Raw genomic sequence first — 19,404 nt, 5'->3', positions numbered from 1 at the left:
TGTTTCACCTAGCTATCTTAAGATGAATCCACTCATTTGTAAGTCGCTCTGGATAAGAGTGTCTGCTAAATGACTCAAATGTAAAAATGCAATGTTGCTCAAATCCCTAGGAACCCCCAGAACAAATCAGACACCCTATAACAATTTAGACGTCAGACACCTCCAAGAGATGTGGGGCACCCTCAAGAGTCAATGTACAACTGGACAGTGTCAGCAGCTACCTTTCCCCTCCTGGTCGTTGTCTAGGACCTCAGCCTGAGTAATCCATTCCATGTAACCCTTCAGGTCCTCATCCAGCTGCTGGGTCTCCCTCAACTTCTGGAACTCCCCTCGGGACTTAGCCTTCTCTCTCTCCTTAGTGAACTCTCTGGGTGTAGGGAAGAGGACAAAAAAGGTTGTGTTGAAAATAAGAGACATTTCTGATTAAATACACCATTCAAGATAACTAGAAGAACAGTATACTCTTAGAAAAAAAGGGTTCCAAAAGGGTTCTTCGGCTGTCCAAATAGGAGAACCCTTTTGGGTTCCATGTAGAACCTTCTGTAGAAAGGGTTCTACGTGGAACCCAAAAGGGTTCTATGTGGAACCAAGGGTTCTACAAAAGGGTTCTCCTATGGGGACAGCCAATGAGCCGTTTTAGGTTCCAGATAGCACCTTTTTTCTAAAAGCGTAGAGTAGAGTAGAGGACATGATCATACCCACTGAGAACACCCAGGACCAGATTGAGCACGAAGAAGGATCCAATTAGGATCAGAGTCACGAAGTAGAGCCAGGGCCACTCGTTCCCTATGGCATCGTTCACCTGCAGGAGAACATCACGACTGCATTGCTACAACGTCACTACAACATAATACACAAGTGTTTCCCAAACTCGGTCCTGGGGACCCCAAGGGGGGCACATTTTGGATCCCATAGCACTACCCAGCTGATTCAAATAATCAAATTTGATGACATGTTGATTATTGGAATCAACTGGGTAGTGCTAGGACATAAACCAAAACGTGCACCTCTTGGGGTCCCCAGGACAGAGTTGTCATACAGTCACAAAGTAGAGCCAGGGCCATCATTCACCTGAAGGACAGAACAACATTACTACCAACTACAGCGTCACTACTGTAATACAGTAGGTTGTTTGCTACACCACGACGAAGCTGGATGGGTCATCTATTCTAATACACTGCTTTTAATTACGTCATTGGGAGGCAAAATAAGCTGTCTGCGGAATCGCAGCCGGATTCTGACAGCATCTCATGTCCTGTGAAGTGCCTAGATGTACGGTCCTCTCAGGTAATGGCACGCCACAGGACCCTGCTGTGAGTCTGCAGTCAGATGCTTCTCATAGGGAGGAGAGACTGACCCAGTAGAGCACATCGGTCCAGCCCTCCATAGTGATAGACTGGAAGACGGTGAGCATGGCGAAACCAAAGTTATCAAAGTGGGTGATGCCGAAGTTTGGCCCCGCCCAGCCTGAACGACATTCTGTCCCGTTGAGGAGGCAGCGGCGCCCGTTACCGGCCTGGGCACAGGGGGCGGGCCTCTCGTTCTCTAATGTAGCCATGATGTCTGGAGGAGAGAGAGAGAGAGAGAGAGAGAGAGACAACCAAATGTTTGATTGTGAAAGATGTTGATGTGTGGTGACCAGGGTTAGGGTCAATTCGATTTCAATTCCAATCAATTCAGAAAAACCCAATTCCAATTCCAAAATTTTGGAGGAAAGGACAGAGAGCGACACAACAACATTTTCACTGTGAAAGACGTTTGTGTGTGGTGACGTGATCAGTATGTGCTGTATACCAAAAACTCCTATGGCCGACAACATATTATAATAGCTGGCTATACAGCAGTAACACATCAGCGACCAGGTTAGTGGTGCCTTGTTTACAACTCAGACCTCCATCCAAAGAGGAGAGTAGAGCTACCTGGTTGTCCAAATATTACCTGGTTGTCTAAATATTACCTGGTTGTCCAAATATTACCTGGTTGTCCAAATATTACCTGGTTGTCTAAATATTACCTGGTTGTCCAAATATTACCTGGTTGTCCAAATATTACCTGGTTGTCATAGTTGTTTGTCCTCAATGTCAGTGACTTACCTCAAATACTCTTCACATACTCTTTACTATCTACTACTTTTTGTTTACCTGTGCCGGTCCAGTAGCAGGTCTTGTGCATCTTACACTTGAAGAGCTCCAGACCTACGATGGCGTAGATGGTGACCATGAAGAAGACCAGCAGGCCAATGTGCAGCAGGGGCAGCATTGCCTTCAGGATAGAGTTCATCACCACCTGCAGGCCTGGAGGGGAACAACAGAGAGGAGCTCACTACCTCAGTACTATTTCATATTACAAAAACAGACATGTTAGCGAGGGTCAATGGTGTGTTAAAGAAACAGAAATGTGCGCTAAGCTAAAACCTGAAGAAACAATATTGTAAAACATAACGGAATGAGATGACAGTGTGACCCACTACTACCCACTGTGAATGTTACTCGAAGGCTGACGAAGAACCTTTGGGTCGAAACGCTCCACTGGAGAATCAAACAACTGAAGCATCAAACAATGTGCGGGCGTGTGTGCGCGTGCATGTTTGCGTGATGCGTTGGTCCTTACTGGGGACTCCAGTTACGAGACGTAGGGGCCTGAGCACCCTGAATGCTCTGAGGGCCTTCATATCTAACCCTCCTCCCTTCTCCATGTGAATGCCTGCTAGATAGTTGATGGTGTCCAGGGCGATGGTGAAGAGGCTGCAGGAGAAAAACAACAGACAGAATTAGTAACTGGTGACACTTTTACTGTAGGCTCACTACGTACGCATTCATAAAGCCTTTATAACAGCTACATAGGACATTATAGAGTGGCATGCAACTAACTGAACACCACAGAGATACTAAACAATCGACTTTCTCTGTAACACTTTAACCTGAAGCCAACTAAAGTCAAGCATAATGCATTGTGGTGTGGTTGTAATGCATTGTGGTGTGGTTGTAATGCATTGTGGTGTGGTTGTAATGCATTGTGGTGTGGTTGTAATGCATTGTGGTGTGGTTGTAATACATTGTGGTGTGGTTGTAATGCATTGTGGTGTGGTTGTAATGCATTGTGGTGTGGTTGTAATACATTGTGGTGTGGTTGTAATGCATTGTGGTGTGGTTGTAATACATTGTGGTGTGGTTGTAATACATTGTGGTGTGGTTCAAACAAAGAAGATAGGCTTTTGAAAAATAACTATTTTTTAACTATTTTTCATAAAATTGTAGTTATCTTAGCTAGCTGAATTGTTTACCAGTTGCTAAGCAGTTGCTAGGGACTCTTTTGGAAGAAGCTAGCTAGCTAACGAAGAACAACAAAGAATATCTAGTTAACAGAAGAAAAGAAAGAGAAAATCAGGACAGAAGAAAAAGGATATCAAAGTGTAACAGTTCTCTAAAGACACAAGAGACAATAATACAAGAAACAACACTTCTGTAGCTTGTCAACTATGTGTCTGTCTATCCCTGTTCTCTCCCCTCTGCACAGGCCATACAAACGCTTCACACCGCGTGGCCGCTGCCACTCTAACCTGGTGGTCCCAGCGCGCACGACCCACGTGGAGTTCCAGGTCTCCGGCAGCCTCTGGAACTGCCGGTCTGCGGCCAACAAGGCTGAGTTCATCTCAGCCTATGCTACCCTCCAGTCCCTAGACTTCCTGGCGCTGACGGAAACATGGATTACCACAGATAACACTGCTACTCCTACTGCTCTCTCCTCGTCTGCCCACGTGTTCTCGCATACCCCTAGAGCATCGAGCCAGCGGGGTGGTGGCACTGGAATCCTCATCTCTCCCAAGTGGACATTCTCTCTTTCTCCCCTGACCCATCTGTCTATCTCCTCATTTGAATTCCATGCTGTCACAGTTACCAGCCCTTTCAAGCTTAACATCCTTATCATTTATCGCCCTCCAGGTTCCCTTGGAGAGTTCATCAATGAGCTTGACGCCTTGATAAGTTCCTTTCCTGAGGATGGCTCACCTCTCACAGTTCTGGGTGACTTTAACCTCCCCACGTCTACCTTTGACTCATTCCTCTCTGCCTCCTTCTTTCCACTCCTCTCCTCTTTTGACCTCACCCTCTCACCTTCCCCCCCTACTCACAAGGCAGGCAATACGCTTGACCTCATCTTTACTAGATGCTGTTCTTCCACTAATCTCATTGCAACTCCCCTCCAAATCTCCGACCACTACCTTGTATCCTTTTCCCTCTCGCTCTCATCCAACACTTCTCACTCTGCCCCTACTCGGATGGTATTGCGCCGTCCCAACCTTCGCTCTCTCTCTCCCGCTACTCTCTCCTCTTCCATCCTATCATCTCTTCCCTCTACTCAAACCTTCTCCAACCTATCTCCTGATTCTGCCTCCTCAACCCTCCTCTCCTCCCTTTCTGCATCCTTTGATTTTCTCTGTCCTCTATCCTCCAGGCCGGCTCGGTCCTCCCCTCCTGCTCCGTGGCTCGACGACTCACTGCGAGCTCACAGAACAGGGCTCCGGGCAGCCGAGCGGAAATGGAGGAAAACTCGCCTCCCTGCGGACCTGGCATCCTTTCACTCGCTCCTCTCTACATTCTCCTCTTCTGTCTCTGCTGCTAAAGCCACTTTCTACCATTCCAAGCATCTGCCTCTAACCCTAGGAAGCTCTTTGCTACCTTCTCCTCCCTCCTGAATCCTCCTCCCCCTCCCCCCCCTCCTCCCTCTCTGCAGATGACTTCGTCAACCATTTTGAAAAGAAGGTTGACGATATCCGATCCTCGTTTCCTAAGTCAAACGACACCGCTGGTCCTGCTCACACTGCCCTACCCTGTGCTTTCTCCTCTTTCTCCCCTCTCTCTCCAGATGAAATCTCGTGTCTTGTGACGGCCGGCCGCCCAACAACCTGCCCACTTGACCCTATCCCCTCCTCTCTTCTCCAGACCATTTCCGGAGACCTTCTCCCCTACCTCACCTCACTCATCAACTCATCCTTGACCGCTGGCTACGTCCCTTCTGTCTTCAAGAGAGCGAGAGTTGCACCCCTTCTGAAAAAACCTACACTCGATCCCTCCGATGTCAACAACTACAGACCAGTATCCCTTCTTTCTTTTCTCTCCAAAACTCTTGAACGTGCTGTCCTTGGCCAGCTCTCCTGCTATCTCTCTCAGAATGACCTTCTTGATCCTAATCAGTCAGGTTTCAAGACTGGGCATTCAACTGAGACTGCTCTTCTCTGTGTCACGGAGGCTCTCCGCACTGCTAAAGCTAACTCTCTCTCCTCTGCTCTCATCCTTCTAGACCTATCTGCTGCCTTTGATACTGTGAACCATCAGATCCTCCTCTCCACCCTCTCCGAGTTGGGCATCTCCGGCGCGGCCCATGCTTGGATTGCGTCCTACCTGACAGGTCGCTCCTACCAGGTGGCGTGGCGAGAATCTGTCTCCGCACCACGCGCTCTCACCACTGGTGTCCCCCAGGGCTCTGTTCTAGGCCCTCTCCTATTCTCGCTATACACCAAGTCACTTGGCTCTGTCATATCCTCACATGGTCTCTCCTATCATTGCTATGCAGACGACACACAATTAATCTTCTCCTTTCCCCCTTCTGATAACCAGGCGGCGAATCGCATCTCTGCATGTCTGTCAGACATATCAGTGTGGATGACGGATCACCACCTCAAGCTGAACCTCGGCAAGACGGAGCTGCTCTTCCTCCCGGGGAAGGACTGCCCGTTCCATGATCTCGCCATCACGGTTGACAACTCCCTTGTGTCCTCCTCCCAGAGTGCTAAGAACCTTGGCGTGATCCTGGACAACACCCTGTCGTTCTCCACTAACATCAAGGCGGTGACCCGATCCTGTAGGTTCATGCTCTACAACATTCGCAGAGTACGACCCTGCCTCACACAGGAAGCGGCGCAGGTCCTAATCCAGGCACTTGTCATCTCCCGTCTGGATTACTGCAACTCGCTGTTGGCTGGGCTCCCTGCCTGTGCCATTAAACCCCTACAACTCATCCAGAACGCCGCAGCCCGTCTGGTGTTCAACCTTCCCAAGTTCTCTCACGTCACCCCGCTCCTCCGCTCTCTCCACTGGCTTCCAGTTGAAGCTCGCATCCGCTATAAGACCATGGTGCTTGCCTACGGAGCTGTGATGGGAACGGCACCTCCATACCTTTAGGCTCTGATCAGGCCCTACACCCAAACAAGGGCGTTCATCCACCTCTGGCCTGCTGGCCCCCCTACCTCTGAGGAAGCACAGTTCCCGCTCAGCCCAGTCAAAACTGTTCGCTGCTCTGGCACCCCAATGGTGGAACAAGCTCCCTCACGACGCCAGGACAGCGGAGTCAATCACCACCTTCCGGAGACACCTGAAACCCCACCTCTTTAAGGAATACCTGGGATAGGATAAAGTAATCCTTCTAACCCCCCCCCCTTAAAAGATTTAGATGCATTATTGTAAAGTGGTTGTTCCACTGGATATCATAAGGTGAATGCACCAATTTGTAAGTCGCTCTGGATAAGAGCGTCTGCTAAATGACTTAAATGTAAATGTAATGGTTGTAATGCATTGTGGTGTGGTTGTAATGCATTGTGGTGTGGTTGTAATGCATTGTGGTGTGGTTGTAATGCATTGTGGTGTGGTTGTAATGCATTGTGGTGTGGTTGTAATGCATTGTGGTGTGGTTGTAATACATTGTGGTGTGGTTGTAATGCATTGTGGGTGTGGTTGTAATGACATTGTGGTGTGGTTGTAATACATTGTGGTGTGGTTGTAATGCATTGTGGTGTGGTTGTAATGCATTGTGGTGTGGTTGTAATACATTGTGGTGTGGTTGTAATACATTGTGGTGTGGTTGTAATGCATTGTGGTGTGGTTGTAATGCATTGTGGTGTGGTTGTAATGCATTGTGGTGTGGTTGTAATGCATTGTGGTGTGGTTGTAATGCATTGTGGTGTGGTTGTAATGCATTGTGGTGTGGTTGTAATGCATTGTGGTGTGGTTGTAATGCATTGTGGTGTGGTTGTAATGCATTGTGGTGTGGTTGTAATGCATTGTGGTGTGGTTGTAATAAATTGTGGTGTGGTTGTAATACATTGTGGTGTGATTGTAATACATTGTGGTGTGGTTGTAATGCATTGTGGTGTGGTTGTAATACATTGTGGTGTGGTTGTAATGCATTGTGGTGTGGTTGTAATGCATTGTGGTGTGGTTGTAATGCATTGTGGTGTGGTTGTAATACATTGTGGTGTGGTTGTAATGCATTGTGGTGTGGTTGTAATGCATTGTGGTGTGGTTGTAATGCATTGTGGTGTGGTTGTAATGCATTGTGGTGTGGTTGTAATGCATTGTGGTGTGGTTGTAATACATTGTGGTGTGGTTGTAATGCATTGTGGTGTGGTTGTAATGCATTGTGGTGTGGTTGTAATGCATTGTGGTGTGGTTGTAATACATTGTGGTGTGGTTGTAATGCATTGTGGTGTGGTTGTAATACATTGTGCTGTGGTTGTAATGCATTGTGGTGTGGTTGTAATGCATTGTGGTGTGGTTGTAATGCATTGTATGCCCCCTTCATAATCTACTAGCATAAAACTGAATGTGACTGTAATACGCTGTTGTGCAGAACCAAACCATACTGTGCTAGCTTGATTGATTGGCTTCCATACGGAGCCCTCCCATAGGTCATGTCTTACCCCATGAAGACAATGACGAAGTCCAGTAAGTTCCAAGCGTTCCGTAGATAGGCTCCCTCGTGGAATACAAAGCCGTACGCTATTATCTTCAGAAAGCACTCTAACGTAAAGATCACCAGGAAGATATACTCCAGACTCTCCTGAAAGAGAAAGACACGAAAACCTTGGCAATGAGACCCTTTACAAAACTCGTCATGTTTATTTATCCATTAGAAAAGAGACAAGAGAATTTGTACCAATTTGCAGTTGTAAAGCTCACGCACAACATACACACACACCAGGCTGGGATCAGATTTGATACCCAACTCCCTGGTCTAACATCTTTCATTTTAGAAAAGCAAAGAGCCCATCTGCCAGAAAAGACCTATCGACGGCAGGTAGTTTAATAGAGGATAAAAGGCATTTCAAGGCCCACTCTGTGATATTTTCAGTGACCCCCAAATGATTGGGGTCACTGAAACCTTTGACACAATCGGCTGCTGTAGAATCAAACGGGCTTTAATGGTATTAGATTTGTCAGCTTGTTCTCTCACGACAGCTCTGATTAGGCAGAGCCTAGACAGGGTTTAAAGGGATGACGCTGACTCAGTAAGAGGGACGTAGGGTGAGACTGGACGCCATTGTAGTTCAAATGTCTGACCTTTGTCAGCTACACACACACACAGACTCACATACTAACATACTAGCTCTCACATAAACAGAACGCAGAGGAAAAGTATGATGTTTTGTAGCCAAAGGTTATTAAGGACACAGATAATGTTCTTTGACTCATCATTCATTTGAGCTGATAATGCTACAGACGATAAGTCAGATAAACATTTGATTCCCTGTGGTATTAGCTCTAGCATTGATAGTGTCAGGAAGAGCAGGCAAACACACACATAACAGCACCATGTAGGGTGTCCCTCTGTCTCTATACACACACACTGGCGGTCACTAGAACAGATAGGCAGAGGAACTGTTTATTTTAAAATTTTACCTTTATTTAACTAGGCAGGTCAGTTAAGAACAAATTCTTATTTTCAATGACAGCCTAGGAACTGCCTAGTTCAGGGGTAGAACGACAGATTTGTACCTTGTCAGCTCGGGGATTCGAACTTGTAACCTTTCGATTACTAGTCCAATGCTCTAACCACTAGGCTACCCTGCCGCCCCAACTGCACCGTGACAGACTATATTTACGACAGCTACTTTTCGGAGACTACGTTTAGGCCTACATCTCTGTGTTGCCAATTCTCACCTTCACAAATCACTTCGGGGGAGTTCAGTTATTTCCTGGTTCCCCTGACTGAAACAAACCGATTGGATGGATTAAAATATCTATTCTAAATGTTTTCCACACTGTATTTACATATGGCTGGTATGTCTGTGCAGTGAAGAACAGTCACAGAACTAAACCCTGCTTGAGTTACAGTTTGGCCAGGTCTCCATTGAGAAAGAGCTCTTCTGACCTCAAATGGAACTTCCTGGTTAAATAAAGGTTAAATAATGGAATTAGTGAAAAGTGGCTTGTATATAGCAGCAATGCAGTTGGCTCAGAGTTACTCATCGTTACTCACTGGTTATACTTATTAGTAGTCAATATTCAGATTAACTATTTGCATGTACTGTAGATCTGATCGGTAAAATTACTTCAATAGCCAGCGTCCTTCTACAGAATGAAACTTCCTCCCAGAATGCATAGTGCCAACTGTGAAGTTTGTTGGAGGAGGAATAATGGTCTGGGGCTGTTTTTCATGGTTTGGTCTAGGCCCCTTAGTTCCAGTGAAGGGAAATCTTAACGCTACAGCATACAATGACATTCTAGACGATTCGGTGCTTCCACCTTTGTGGCAACAGTTTGGGGAAGGCCCTTTCCTGTTTCAGCATGACAATGCCCCCGTGCACAAAGCGAGGTCCATACAGAAATGGTTTGTCGAGATCGGTGTGGAAGAACTTGACTGGCCTGCATAGAGCCCTGACCTCAACCCCATCAAACACCTTTGGGATGAATTAGAACGCCGAATGCGAGCCAGGCCTAATTGCCCAACTTCAGTGCCCGACCTCACTAATGCTCTTGTGGCTGAATGGAAGCAAGTCCCAGAAACAATGTTCCAACATCTAGTGGAAAGCCTTCACAGAAGAGTGGAGGATGTTAAAGCAGCAAAGGTGGGACCAACTCCATATTAATGCCCATGATTTTGGAATGAGATGTTCAATGAAAAGGTGTCCACTTTTGGTCATGTAGTGTATATATATACACACACACACACACACACACACACACACACACACACACACACACACCACACACACACACACACACACACACACACACACACACTTTAAAGTGAATGACACAGTAGGACAGTATGTATAAGTATCTGACTGAGTGTTTCCAGTGACAGTGCTGTGCGTCCATGAGGTGATGCTGACTGTGAATGCACGTCCACACACTTCTTCTAACAACCAGGGAGGGTGGGCCTCAGACCAGAAGCAATAGTACTTGAACCCCGGTCTTATACGCCTACTTCTGACGACCAGGGGGGGAGTGGGGTTGCTTCTTCAGAGCCCAGCTCCTGTTTCAGTCCTTGCATCCTTGGAATGACTCACTCACTGAGGAGCTGGTGGGTGGGCTGAGAGCCAGCCGAGCGCCAGCTGAGAGACGAGTCATACAGGATTAATCAGGGAAGCATTAGGAGATCTAATGCCAAATCAGATCTAATGACAGGAATGGTTAAATGGATCATGCTGGGGTTGTAATCTAGGGTGATGAGATGGGTGTGTATCCTATGGATGGACAACACATTAACAGTATACTATTGGCCATGGTAGTGTTACTCTGTTGTGATGAAAGGAGGTGGAACGTGGATCATGACAGAGTTCCATTTAGCAGATGCTTTTATTCAAAGCGATTTACAGTAGCGCTTGTATAATTCTTTCCATATGGATGACCCCAGCGGAAGTCGAACACACAATCCTGGCGCTGCAAGCGTCGTGCTCTTCTAACTGAGACACGCAGGACCATGGCATAGGCACCTAGTTTCCATGTTGCCGAACTACGAGGAAGCAGAACTAGGGAGAACCAGGCACAGGGTTCCTGAACTTGGGAGCGCTAGCTAGCTATGTGGCGCTAAGTGGCAGTTGGTGCACTGGGTGTTTCATCTAAACATTCTATACAGTAGGAGTGCCTAAGGTCTGTCTGTCAGGGTCATAGACTGCCATAAAGTATCGCAATATATGCCACAACAGGTGTAAATATATGGGTCATCACAGTGTTATGACCACATTATAACATATTATGACAAGTTATGTCAGTTGTTATGACATATTATGACATGGTATGACCGTGTCATAATGTGTTATGACGCTGGGTGTCAAGTAAAGTGTTACCGTTTCAACTAATAATTATGAACTGGTTCCACAGCCGTTTTTTGTTTACTCAACTTTTTGGTCCAAAAATTGTTGGCCTAAGCTTTGCTCCAACTTGAAAAAACAAAAATGATGTGTTTGCTCAACTAAAACAAGTCTGTGCAACTGGTTACACACACACACACACACACACACACAGTGCATTTAAACATACAGCGTTTTCAACGTACATATTTGACACATGTTGACATGCATGTGAATTATTATTCGACCTGTCACCAACTGGGATTTGAACACGCAAATTCCTGGTTCAAGGCATTCCAATCTTACAGCTACGCCAACATGTCAATGTCAATTATCAATTAATCTGACTAGTCTCTCTTCATTGATTTCATTTGGTTATTTCTGTAATTTGAGTTTTTTTTCTGTACAGTTGTTTAAAGTTGGTGGGGCATATTATTCCGTTTTAATGCAACTCCTTTATCACTATGATAAATAAAATAGTTTCTCTTGAGTGTACTTGTAGCAGAGTTGATATTTACTTTGAAGTGCATAGTGTAGCAACACAGGTGAAATCAGTCATTGACTGAGATATGGTGGCCTAGCTGTAAGATTAGAATGCCGTGAACCAAGAGTTTGCGAGTTCAAATCCCAGGTGAGGACATGTTGAATATTAATTACTGTATAAATGAACATGCACAATGTAATCATGAATAGCAACGTGTGTCAAATATGTACAGTTAAAGTCGGAAGTCTACATACACTTAGGTTGGAGTCATTAAAACTCGTTTTTCAACAACTCCACAAATTTCATGTTAACAAACTATAGTTTTGGCAAGTCGGTTAGGACATCTACTTTGTGCATGACACAAGTCATTTTTCCAACAATTATTTACAGATTATTTCACTTATAATTCACTGTATCACAATTCCAGTGGGTCAGAAGTTTACATACACTAAGTTGACTATGCCTTTAAATAGCTTGGAAAATTCCAGAAAATGATGTCATGGCTTTAGAAGCTTCTGATAGGCTAATTGACATAATTTGAGTCAATTGGAGGTGTACCTGTGGATGTATTTCAAGGCCTACCTTCAAACTCACTGCCTCTTTGCTTGATATCATGGGAAAATCAAAATAAATCAGCCAAGACCTCCACAAGTCTGGTTCATCCTTGGGAGCAATTTCCAAATGCCTGAAGGTACCATGTTCATCTGTACGAAACAATAGTACGCAAGTGTAAACACCATGGGACCAAATCAATCCCAGAACAACAGCAAAGGACCTTGTGAAGATGCTGGAGGAAACAGGTACAAAAGTATCTATATCCATAGTAAAACGAGTCCTATATCGACATAAGCTGAAAGGCCGCTCAGCAAGGAAGAAGCCACTGCTCCAAAACCACCATAAAAAAGCCAGACTACGGTTTGCAACTGCACATGGGGACAAAGATCGTACTTTTTGGAGAAATGTTCTCCGGTCTGATGAAACAAAAATAGAACTGTTTGGCCATAATGACCATCGTTATGTTTGGAGGAAAAGGGGGAGGCTTGCAAGCCTAAGAAGAACACCATCCCACGGGGGTGGCAGCATCATGTTGGGGGGGTGCTTTGCTGCAGGAGGGACTGGTGCTGGTGCACTTCACAAAATAGACAGCATCATGAGGAAGAAAAATTATGTGTGGATATATATCAACATATCAAGACATCAGTCAGGAAGTTAAAGCTGGGTCACAAATGGGTCTTCCAAATGGACAATGACCCCAAGGATACTTCCAAAGTTGTGACAAAATGGCTTAAGGACAACAAAGTCAAGGTATTGGAGTGGCCATCACAAAGCCCTGACCTCAATCCCATAGAAAATCTGTGGGTAGAACTGAAAAAGCGTGTGCAAGCAAGGAGGCCTACAAACCTGACTCAGTTACTCCAGCTCTGTCAGGAGGAATGGGCCAAAATTCACCCAACTTATTGTTGGAAGCTTGTGAAGGCCACCCAAAACGTTTGACCCAAGTTAAACAATTTAAAGGCAATGCTACCAAATACTAATTGAGTGCATGTAAACTTCTGACCCACTGGGAATGTGATGAAAGAAATAAAAGCTGAAATAAATCCTTCTTTCTACTGTTATCCTGACATTTCACATTCTTAAAATAAAGTGGTGATCCTAACTGACTTAGGTAAGACAGGGAATTTTGACTAGGATTAAATGTCAGGAATTGTGAAAAACTGAGTTTAAATGTATTTGGCTAAGGTGTATGTAAACTTCCGACTTCAACTGTAAGTTGAAAACATTGTATGTTAAAAGCACTGTCTGTGTGTAGAACTACATTGTACAAAAATATAAATGCAATATATAAGGTGTTGGTTTCATGAGCTGAAATAAAAGATCCTAGAAATGTTCCATATGCACAAAAAGCTTATTTCTCTTAAATTGTGTGCACAAATTTGTTTACATCCCTGTTAGTGAGCATTTCTCCTTTACCAAGATAATCCATCCAGTTGACAGGTGTGGCATATCAAGAAGCTGATTAAACAGCATGATAATTACACAGGTGCACTTTGTGCTGGGGACAATAAAAGGCCACTCTAAAATGTGCTGTTTTGTGACACAACACAATGCAACAGATGTCTCAAGATTTGAGGGAGCATGCAATTGGCATGCTGACTGCAGGAATGTCCACCAGAGCTGTTGACAGAACATTTCTCTACCATAAGCCACCTTCAACGTCGTTTTAGAGAATTTGGCAGTACCTCCAACAGGCCTCATAACCGCAGACCACGTGTATGGCGTTGTGTAGGGGCGAGCTGTTTGCTGATGTCAACGTTGTGAACAGAGTGCCCCATGGTGGCGGTGGGGTTATGGTATGGGCAGGCATAAACTACGGACATCGAACACAAATGCATTTCATTGATGGCAATTTGAATGCACGGAGATACCATGACAGGATCCTGAGGCCCACTGTCGTGCCATTCATCCGCCGCCATCATCTCATTTTTCAGCATGATAATGCACGGCCCCATGTCGCAAGGATCTGTACACCTATTCCTGGAAGCTGAAAATGGCCCAGTTCTTCCATGGCCTGCATACTCACCAGACATGTCTCCCATTGAGCATGTTTGGGATGCTCTGGATCCAGCAGTTTCACACAGCCATTGAAGACGAGTGGGATAACATTCCACAGGCCACAATCAACAGCCTGATCAACTCTATGTGAAGGAGATGTGCCATGCTGCATGAGGCAAATGGTGGTCACACCAGATACTGACTGGTTTTCTGATCCACAACCATACCTTTTTTTTAAGTATCTGTGACCATCAGATGCATATCTGTATTCCCAGTCATGTGAAATCCATAGATTACGACATAATGAATTTATTTCAATTGACTGATTTCCTTATATGAAATGTAACTCAGTAAAATCGTTGAAATTGTTGCATGTCGCGTTTATATTTTTGTTCACTATAGTTCTCTCTTGTTTGGCCAATAATGTTTTGGTTTATTCAGGTAACACTTGGGCCGAGAAAAAAAACTGCAGAACCAGTTACTTAAAAATAATGAGCTGAAACAACTAGATTTATTTTACATTGCATGTTCTGTGCCTGATCTGAAAGCCTGTCTCTGATCTTCGGAGACAATCTTTATACACATAGCCACTCTCCAGTATCATCGACTAGTTATCTCAAGACACTTTCAAATATTCCTTCAGAAATCCCCTAAATTAAGGGGTGAGTGTATGGAAAAACCTCCTGGGTTGTGGGGTTAAGTATAACCCTCCGACTCAGAACTACGGCCTGCACCGTACTCCCACACCCACAGCAGTACATCAACACACACCTATGAGAACAGGCCTAAATATAAAGCCTTAGGACGCTCCTCAGACCAGGCTAGGGAGGGCTAACACCTGCCTAACGCCTGTCTTGCCTTACAGTCACTGAGTGTGATAAACGTTGGAGACATTAAGAGTCGCCTGCTATGTAGAGTGTGATCAATTTATTAAAACTATATCTGATCGACAGATATTTTATTAGGTGCTGTTGGTACTTAGCCTGGGTGCCTGTCCATTTCATTATGGATTTGAGCTGGTAAGGGAGCAAGTCAGACTGGCACCCAGTCTAGTTGATACCGAAGCGGTGTTAAGATGATGAGCGGCTGTTGTCCAGCGTATGCGGACGGAAATCACATCCTGGCTAATCTTGGAAGCCAGAAACAAATCTCTCCAGCTAACAGTCTGTCATGAGCGACTATATCCAAACTAATGTCACGGTCTCATTTACCATGTTGGTGTGACACTGTCAAAAACCAAGGCTCCAAAATCTCAACCTCATACTCTGAAAACAAAAAACCTCAATATGACTTTCAGCATGTAAACTAAAACCCTCTCACTGATTCCCTTGCCTCCTTGTCCGTATATTTCCACGTTGTCCTACATATAGCACTGTCTTAGCTCTGGAGGCATGTTGAGGATGAGGATGGGACTCAAGGGGCCGATGTACTATAGCTGGAGCGGTAAGCTGCTGGACAGGACAGTCTGACCTTGCGATGACTCGAAAGCGAAAGCACTGAGAAAACCAACTGACTATGACCAAACACTTTGTTTGTTTCAAAGGAGATTACTTGGATTTCAAGCATTTGCACCATGTATTAGCCTACCAGTCATACGCTAAGGATAGAAGGACACAGCTGTTGTTGTCCAACTGATGACCGTCAGTTTGTTCAACATGCCTTAGTTGCCATCAGCCACAAAATACCCTCTTACTGCATGTTGACGTGACGTCACTCCACTGGGAAAACCCCAAATGTAGCCTCAACTGTGGGGTCATTGGAGTCAACGTGGGCCAGCAGATATTCCTAATGTATGGTATAATCAGTGCATGTCATAATTATGTTACAATCAGAACAGCTTTACACACACAAACTGAAGATCAGGTCAGTAGGTTCTCACCAGGCTGGTGTTGGTAGCGTTGTTGTCGTCTTCAGGCATGGGTAGGAACACAGCCAAGGCCACACAGTTGGCAAAGATGGTCAGCAGGATGATGATCTCAAAGGGTCTGGAGAGGACGGATCAGGAAGACAACAAACCAGGCAGATACACACAGGGCTAATATTGAAAAATATGAGACTGGACCAGACGGGAACATTGAGCTATTGAGAGATATGCTCTTGTTGTGGATTTCACTGTGATGCTTCCTGAGATAGACCTTGATGGTGAAAACAGTCAAGTGATTTCCTATTTTTTTTGCGTCTGCATGTCCTTGAACCGATTATTTTAAAATCGTACGCAGAAAAAGTTCTAAATGTAATTAAGTTTCTACTGGCAGCCTGCATTAACCCTGTTGGACTTGAGATACTCAGTGAGGGCGCAGCACTGAGCTAGCCTCTAAATCGAAATGCACAACAGATTCGAGCCAATGTCTTTTAAGTAGTTGAACATGTTATTACTCCAACTTTGTGAAAGTGAAAAACTGACATTTTCATTTTCGTCAAAAACAACTTTATACCAAATTAGTGCCTTTGATTTGATAGCCTGCACATGCGCAGTTCGACGCGAGGTGACAGTTAGACCCGATGACGTATTTCTGCGCATGAGTTTAGCTAGCGAACATCGCCTTGAAAACAAGTGTGATCCGGGATTTCTATTGGGGAAGCAGTTTCTACCTATCTTCATACTGTACTGTACACAATTTTAGCAAACTAAAACCGACTTCCTGAGCTTCAAATTGGCCATTGAGTCTTCACATAGGAATTAATGGTGTGACGTCATCAATCACTTTGTTCATATAAAGTTGGACCTGAACCATCATCTTATGTATTACTGTCCCCAGTGGCAAAAAGTGACATCCCAAAAAACACAAAAACTATACAACACCAATGGCTTCTAGCCTCCCACGCATGCTTTCTGTCCCTAACTGAAACTAAAAAAATATAAAAATGAAATAAATGTTTTTCATAAAACTTCAACTAAATAAAAACTAGCAAATCAGGTCTGAAAACTAAAACGAAACTGAATTGAAAATAAAAACGAATATAAACGGACCATGAATCTGCCAATCCTGCCCACCCTGCTCATTCCCACCTCTAAGGGGAGCTATGTCAGAAATCCCCTGCCAGCTCAGCAGCAGTGTCTCAGTGTGATGCCACAGGACAGCTGCACTACTGACCACCAGCCCAGAATATTATCAAACCTTTTAAACACACTTAACACAAACTCAAATAAGCCCCAAGTTACATTTTTGCCTATGTTGATGAATTACTAAGGTCAGTCTCGTTGTGTGTGGCACATAGGAAAAGTCAATTTTACAAGTGTTGTAAAGAGTGTATATTTTTACCTTCTATTTCTAGAACATTCTTCTGCTCTGAGTACCTGAGGCCTGGATTCTGTGAGCACAAAGCGATGTGTAAACAATCAATCTCTCTCTTTTTACGGTTGAACGTTCAGAGGATGTTTCATCCTAACAACTGACAATGCCAGAACATGCCTGCAGAAAAACAAAAGTAGGTGCTATCTTTAATCTATGAACAGGACATCCTGTCAATTGGCAAATCATCTTACAAACCATAATCTATGATGGAAACAAGCAGTGGATCCAATAAATAACAATCTCCATCTCCACCATCAAAAGTTCTGAACTGAAGACAAGCCTTTGCCTCTGGCCAGGAGAAATAGTGTCGACAAATACTAGATGAAATCTAGATGAAATGTTTTTACCAATGTATAACCAGCAGACAGCTATAGTATGCGAGACTGATCCGAAAACAGGGTGGAAACCCCAGAGTAGGAAAACATCCTTCAACAACCTGTCTTCAGGATCAAGCTAACTGTCATAGACATAGAATAACTAGAATGGGTGGGAAAGCCCCTCAGCTTAGAACATGGCAATTTGAAAGTGCATCCAATAATACAGTAGATACCATATACAACACCGTATATAATACAGTAGATATTATGGGTACTCAACTATATGATACTGGTAAAATATATATCTATGGGCTAACTGTGCCCTAACAATTCAACAATGCTCTTTCCACATAAAAGCAGCCAAGTCAGCCAGACACTTTTCATTAACTGTTGGGTTTTTTAAATCGTGCAGGGTTAACCCGTGGACAAGCACCCTGGACAGTGAAAAGACTGGGGTTAAATATTTCACATAGACTCTGGGTGGGCAACCCAGGCAGGGTGCATAACAAGAGTTTTAACACCTACAGCAGTTCCTCAACAGAGATGTAAAAGATGATTATAGACATGGCTGCGCTTGGGAACTAAATGCACCAGCTGGGAAGTTCCCTGTTCAACTATCCGTACACTTTTAGCATGGCAAGCAGGCAGATTGGTTTTGCATATGTGCTTGGTCTAAAAAAAAACATTTGGCAAGTAACACATTTAAAGTCTCTGAAATGTCCAAACGAGAGTGATACTGTAGAATAGAAGGTTCAACCACCAAGCACACAAATGTTCTGCAGAGAATATAGGCATGACATGAGTAGAGAGCATACAGAGAGTATAACGCTCGGCTTCGTCTCGGGTCTAACAACACCCGTGCCAACATATCCAACAAACACCGGGCTTCTCGGGCATTATCACTTAAATAAGTCACACGGAACATTTCTTCAACAGAACCAAAGAGCAAGAGTCAGGATTGTGTTAAAGAGCGCAGGATGCGTGTGTGTGCGCATGCATTTCTGTGTACTGTGTGGTCCCATAAAGGATACTTCCACTCTACGATGTTAATGCAGGCTTTTCTGAAGGGGTTTGTGAGAGTGAAGAAGAAGAGGGATCGGGCGGGGCGAGGGTTACCCCCCGTCGCCTGCATCTTCTTCAACTTCTCCCTCTGCTTCCTCTTCAGCTCATCTTCGTTCATGATGAACGATGTCAACGCAGCCATCGCCGGCTCACCGTTGGCTGCCATACTGTCCTACTGTCCCGCCCGGGACAAAGCTTCTAAATCCTGGAAAGATACGTCCTCTCCTCTAATCACCACCAAATATTCCAGAAACGGTTGTATCTGCTACACAACTTTGTGTTGTGACTCCACTGTGGCCCCCACTTAAGTTCCAGAACTTCCACAATCCTTAGGTCCTCAGTTCTGTGCTCTTCCCTCTCTCTCCTTCTCTCTGTCCTCCTGACTCTGTCTCGCTCTCGCTCTCTCAGAGCCACAGGAACAGGGACAGGACAGAGTTATCCACTTGGCCCAGGCTCCTGTTAGAGGAAAAAAATGCACCAGACCAGGAGAGGAAAACTTAGAGGAGTTGTCTGTGAGCTGCTTGAAGAACAGCAGTTGGCCCGGCCGCCTCCCTGATTTAAATATAGAGCGCTAACGACGGACTGACTGTAGCCAAGCTTGGGGATGGCTAACAGGCTGGAGGT

General features: G+C 44.8%; 1 protein-coding gene across 3 annotated transcripts in view; it reads right to left on the bottom strand.

The window, feature by feature from the left end:
- LOC106567031 (dihydropyridine-sensitive L-type skeletal muscle calcium channel subunit alpha-1) overlaps positions 1-19,346 on the bottom strand; it is a 48,573-nt gene extending 29,227 nt beyond the window's left edge. For all 3 annotated transcript variants that reach the window (XM_014135835.3, XM_014135836.3, XM_014135837.3), the window contains exons 1-8: positions 18,750-19,346; positions 15,985-16,090; positions 7,694-7,833; positions 2,611-2,744; positions 2,142-2,294; positions 1,358-1,563; positions 699-802; positions 222-367 (exon numbers count right to left, since the gene is read on the bottom strand). In XM_014135835.3, coding sequence (XP_013991310.3) covers positions 222-367; positions 699-802; positions 1,358-1,563; positions 2,142-2,294; positions 2,611-2,744; positions 7,694-7,833; positions 15,985-16,090; positions 18,750-18,946 — 1,186 coding nt within the window. In that variant the 5' untranslated portion in view covers positions 18,947-19,346. The remainder of the gene's footprint in view (positions 1-221; positions 368-698; positions 803-1,357; positions 1,564-2,141; positions 2,295-2,610; positions 2,745-7,693; positions 7,834-15,984; positions 16,091-18,749) is intronic.
- Positions 19,347-19,404: the final 58 nt, after the last annotated feature.

Source organism: Salmo salar, chromosome 13, assembly GCF_965601325.2.
Source record: "Salmo salar chromosome 13, fSalSal1, whole genome shotgun sequence".
Taxonomy (NCBI): domain Eukaryota; kingdom Metazoa; phylum Chordata; class Actinopteri; order Salmoniformes; family Salmonidae; genus Salmo; species Salmo salar.
This window is presented reverse-complemented; position numbering and strand designations above follow the sequence as displayed.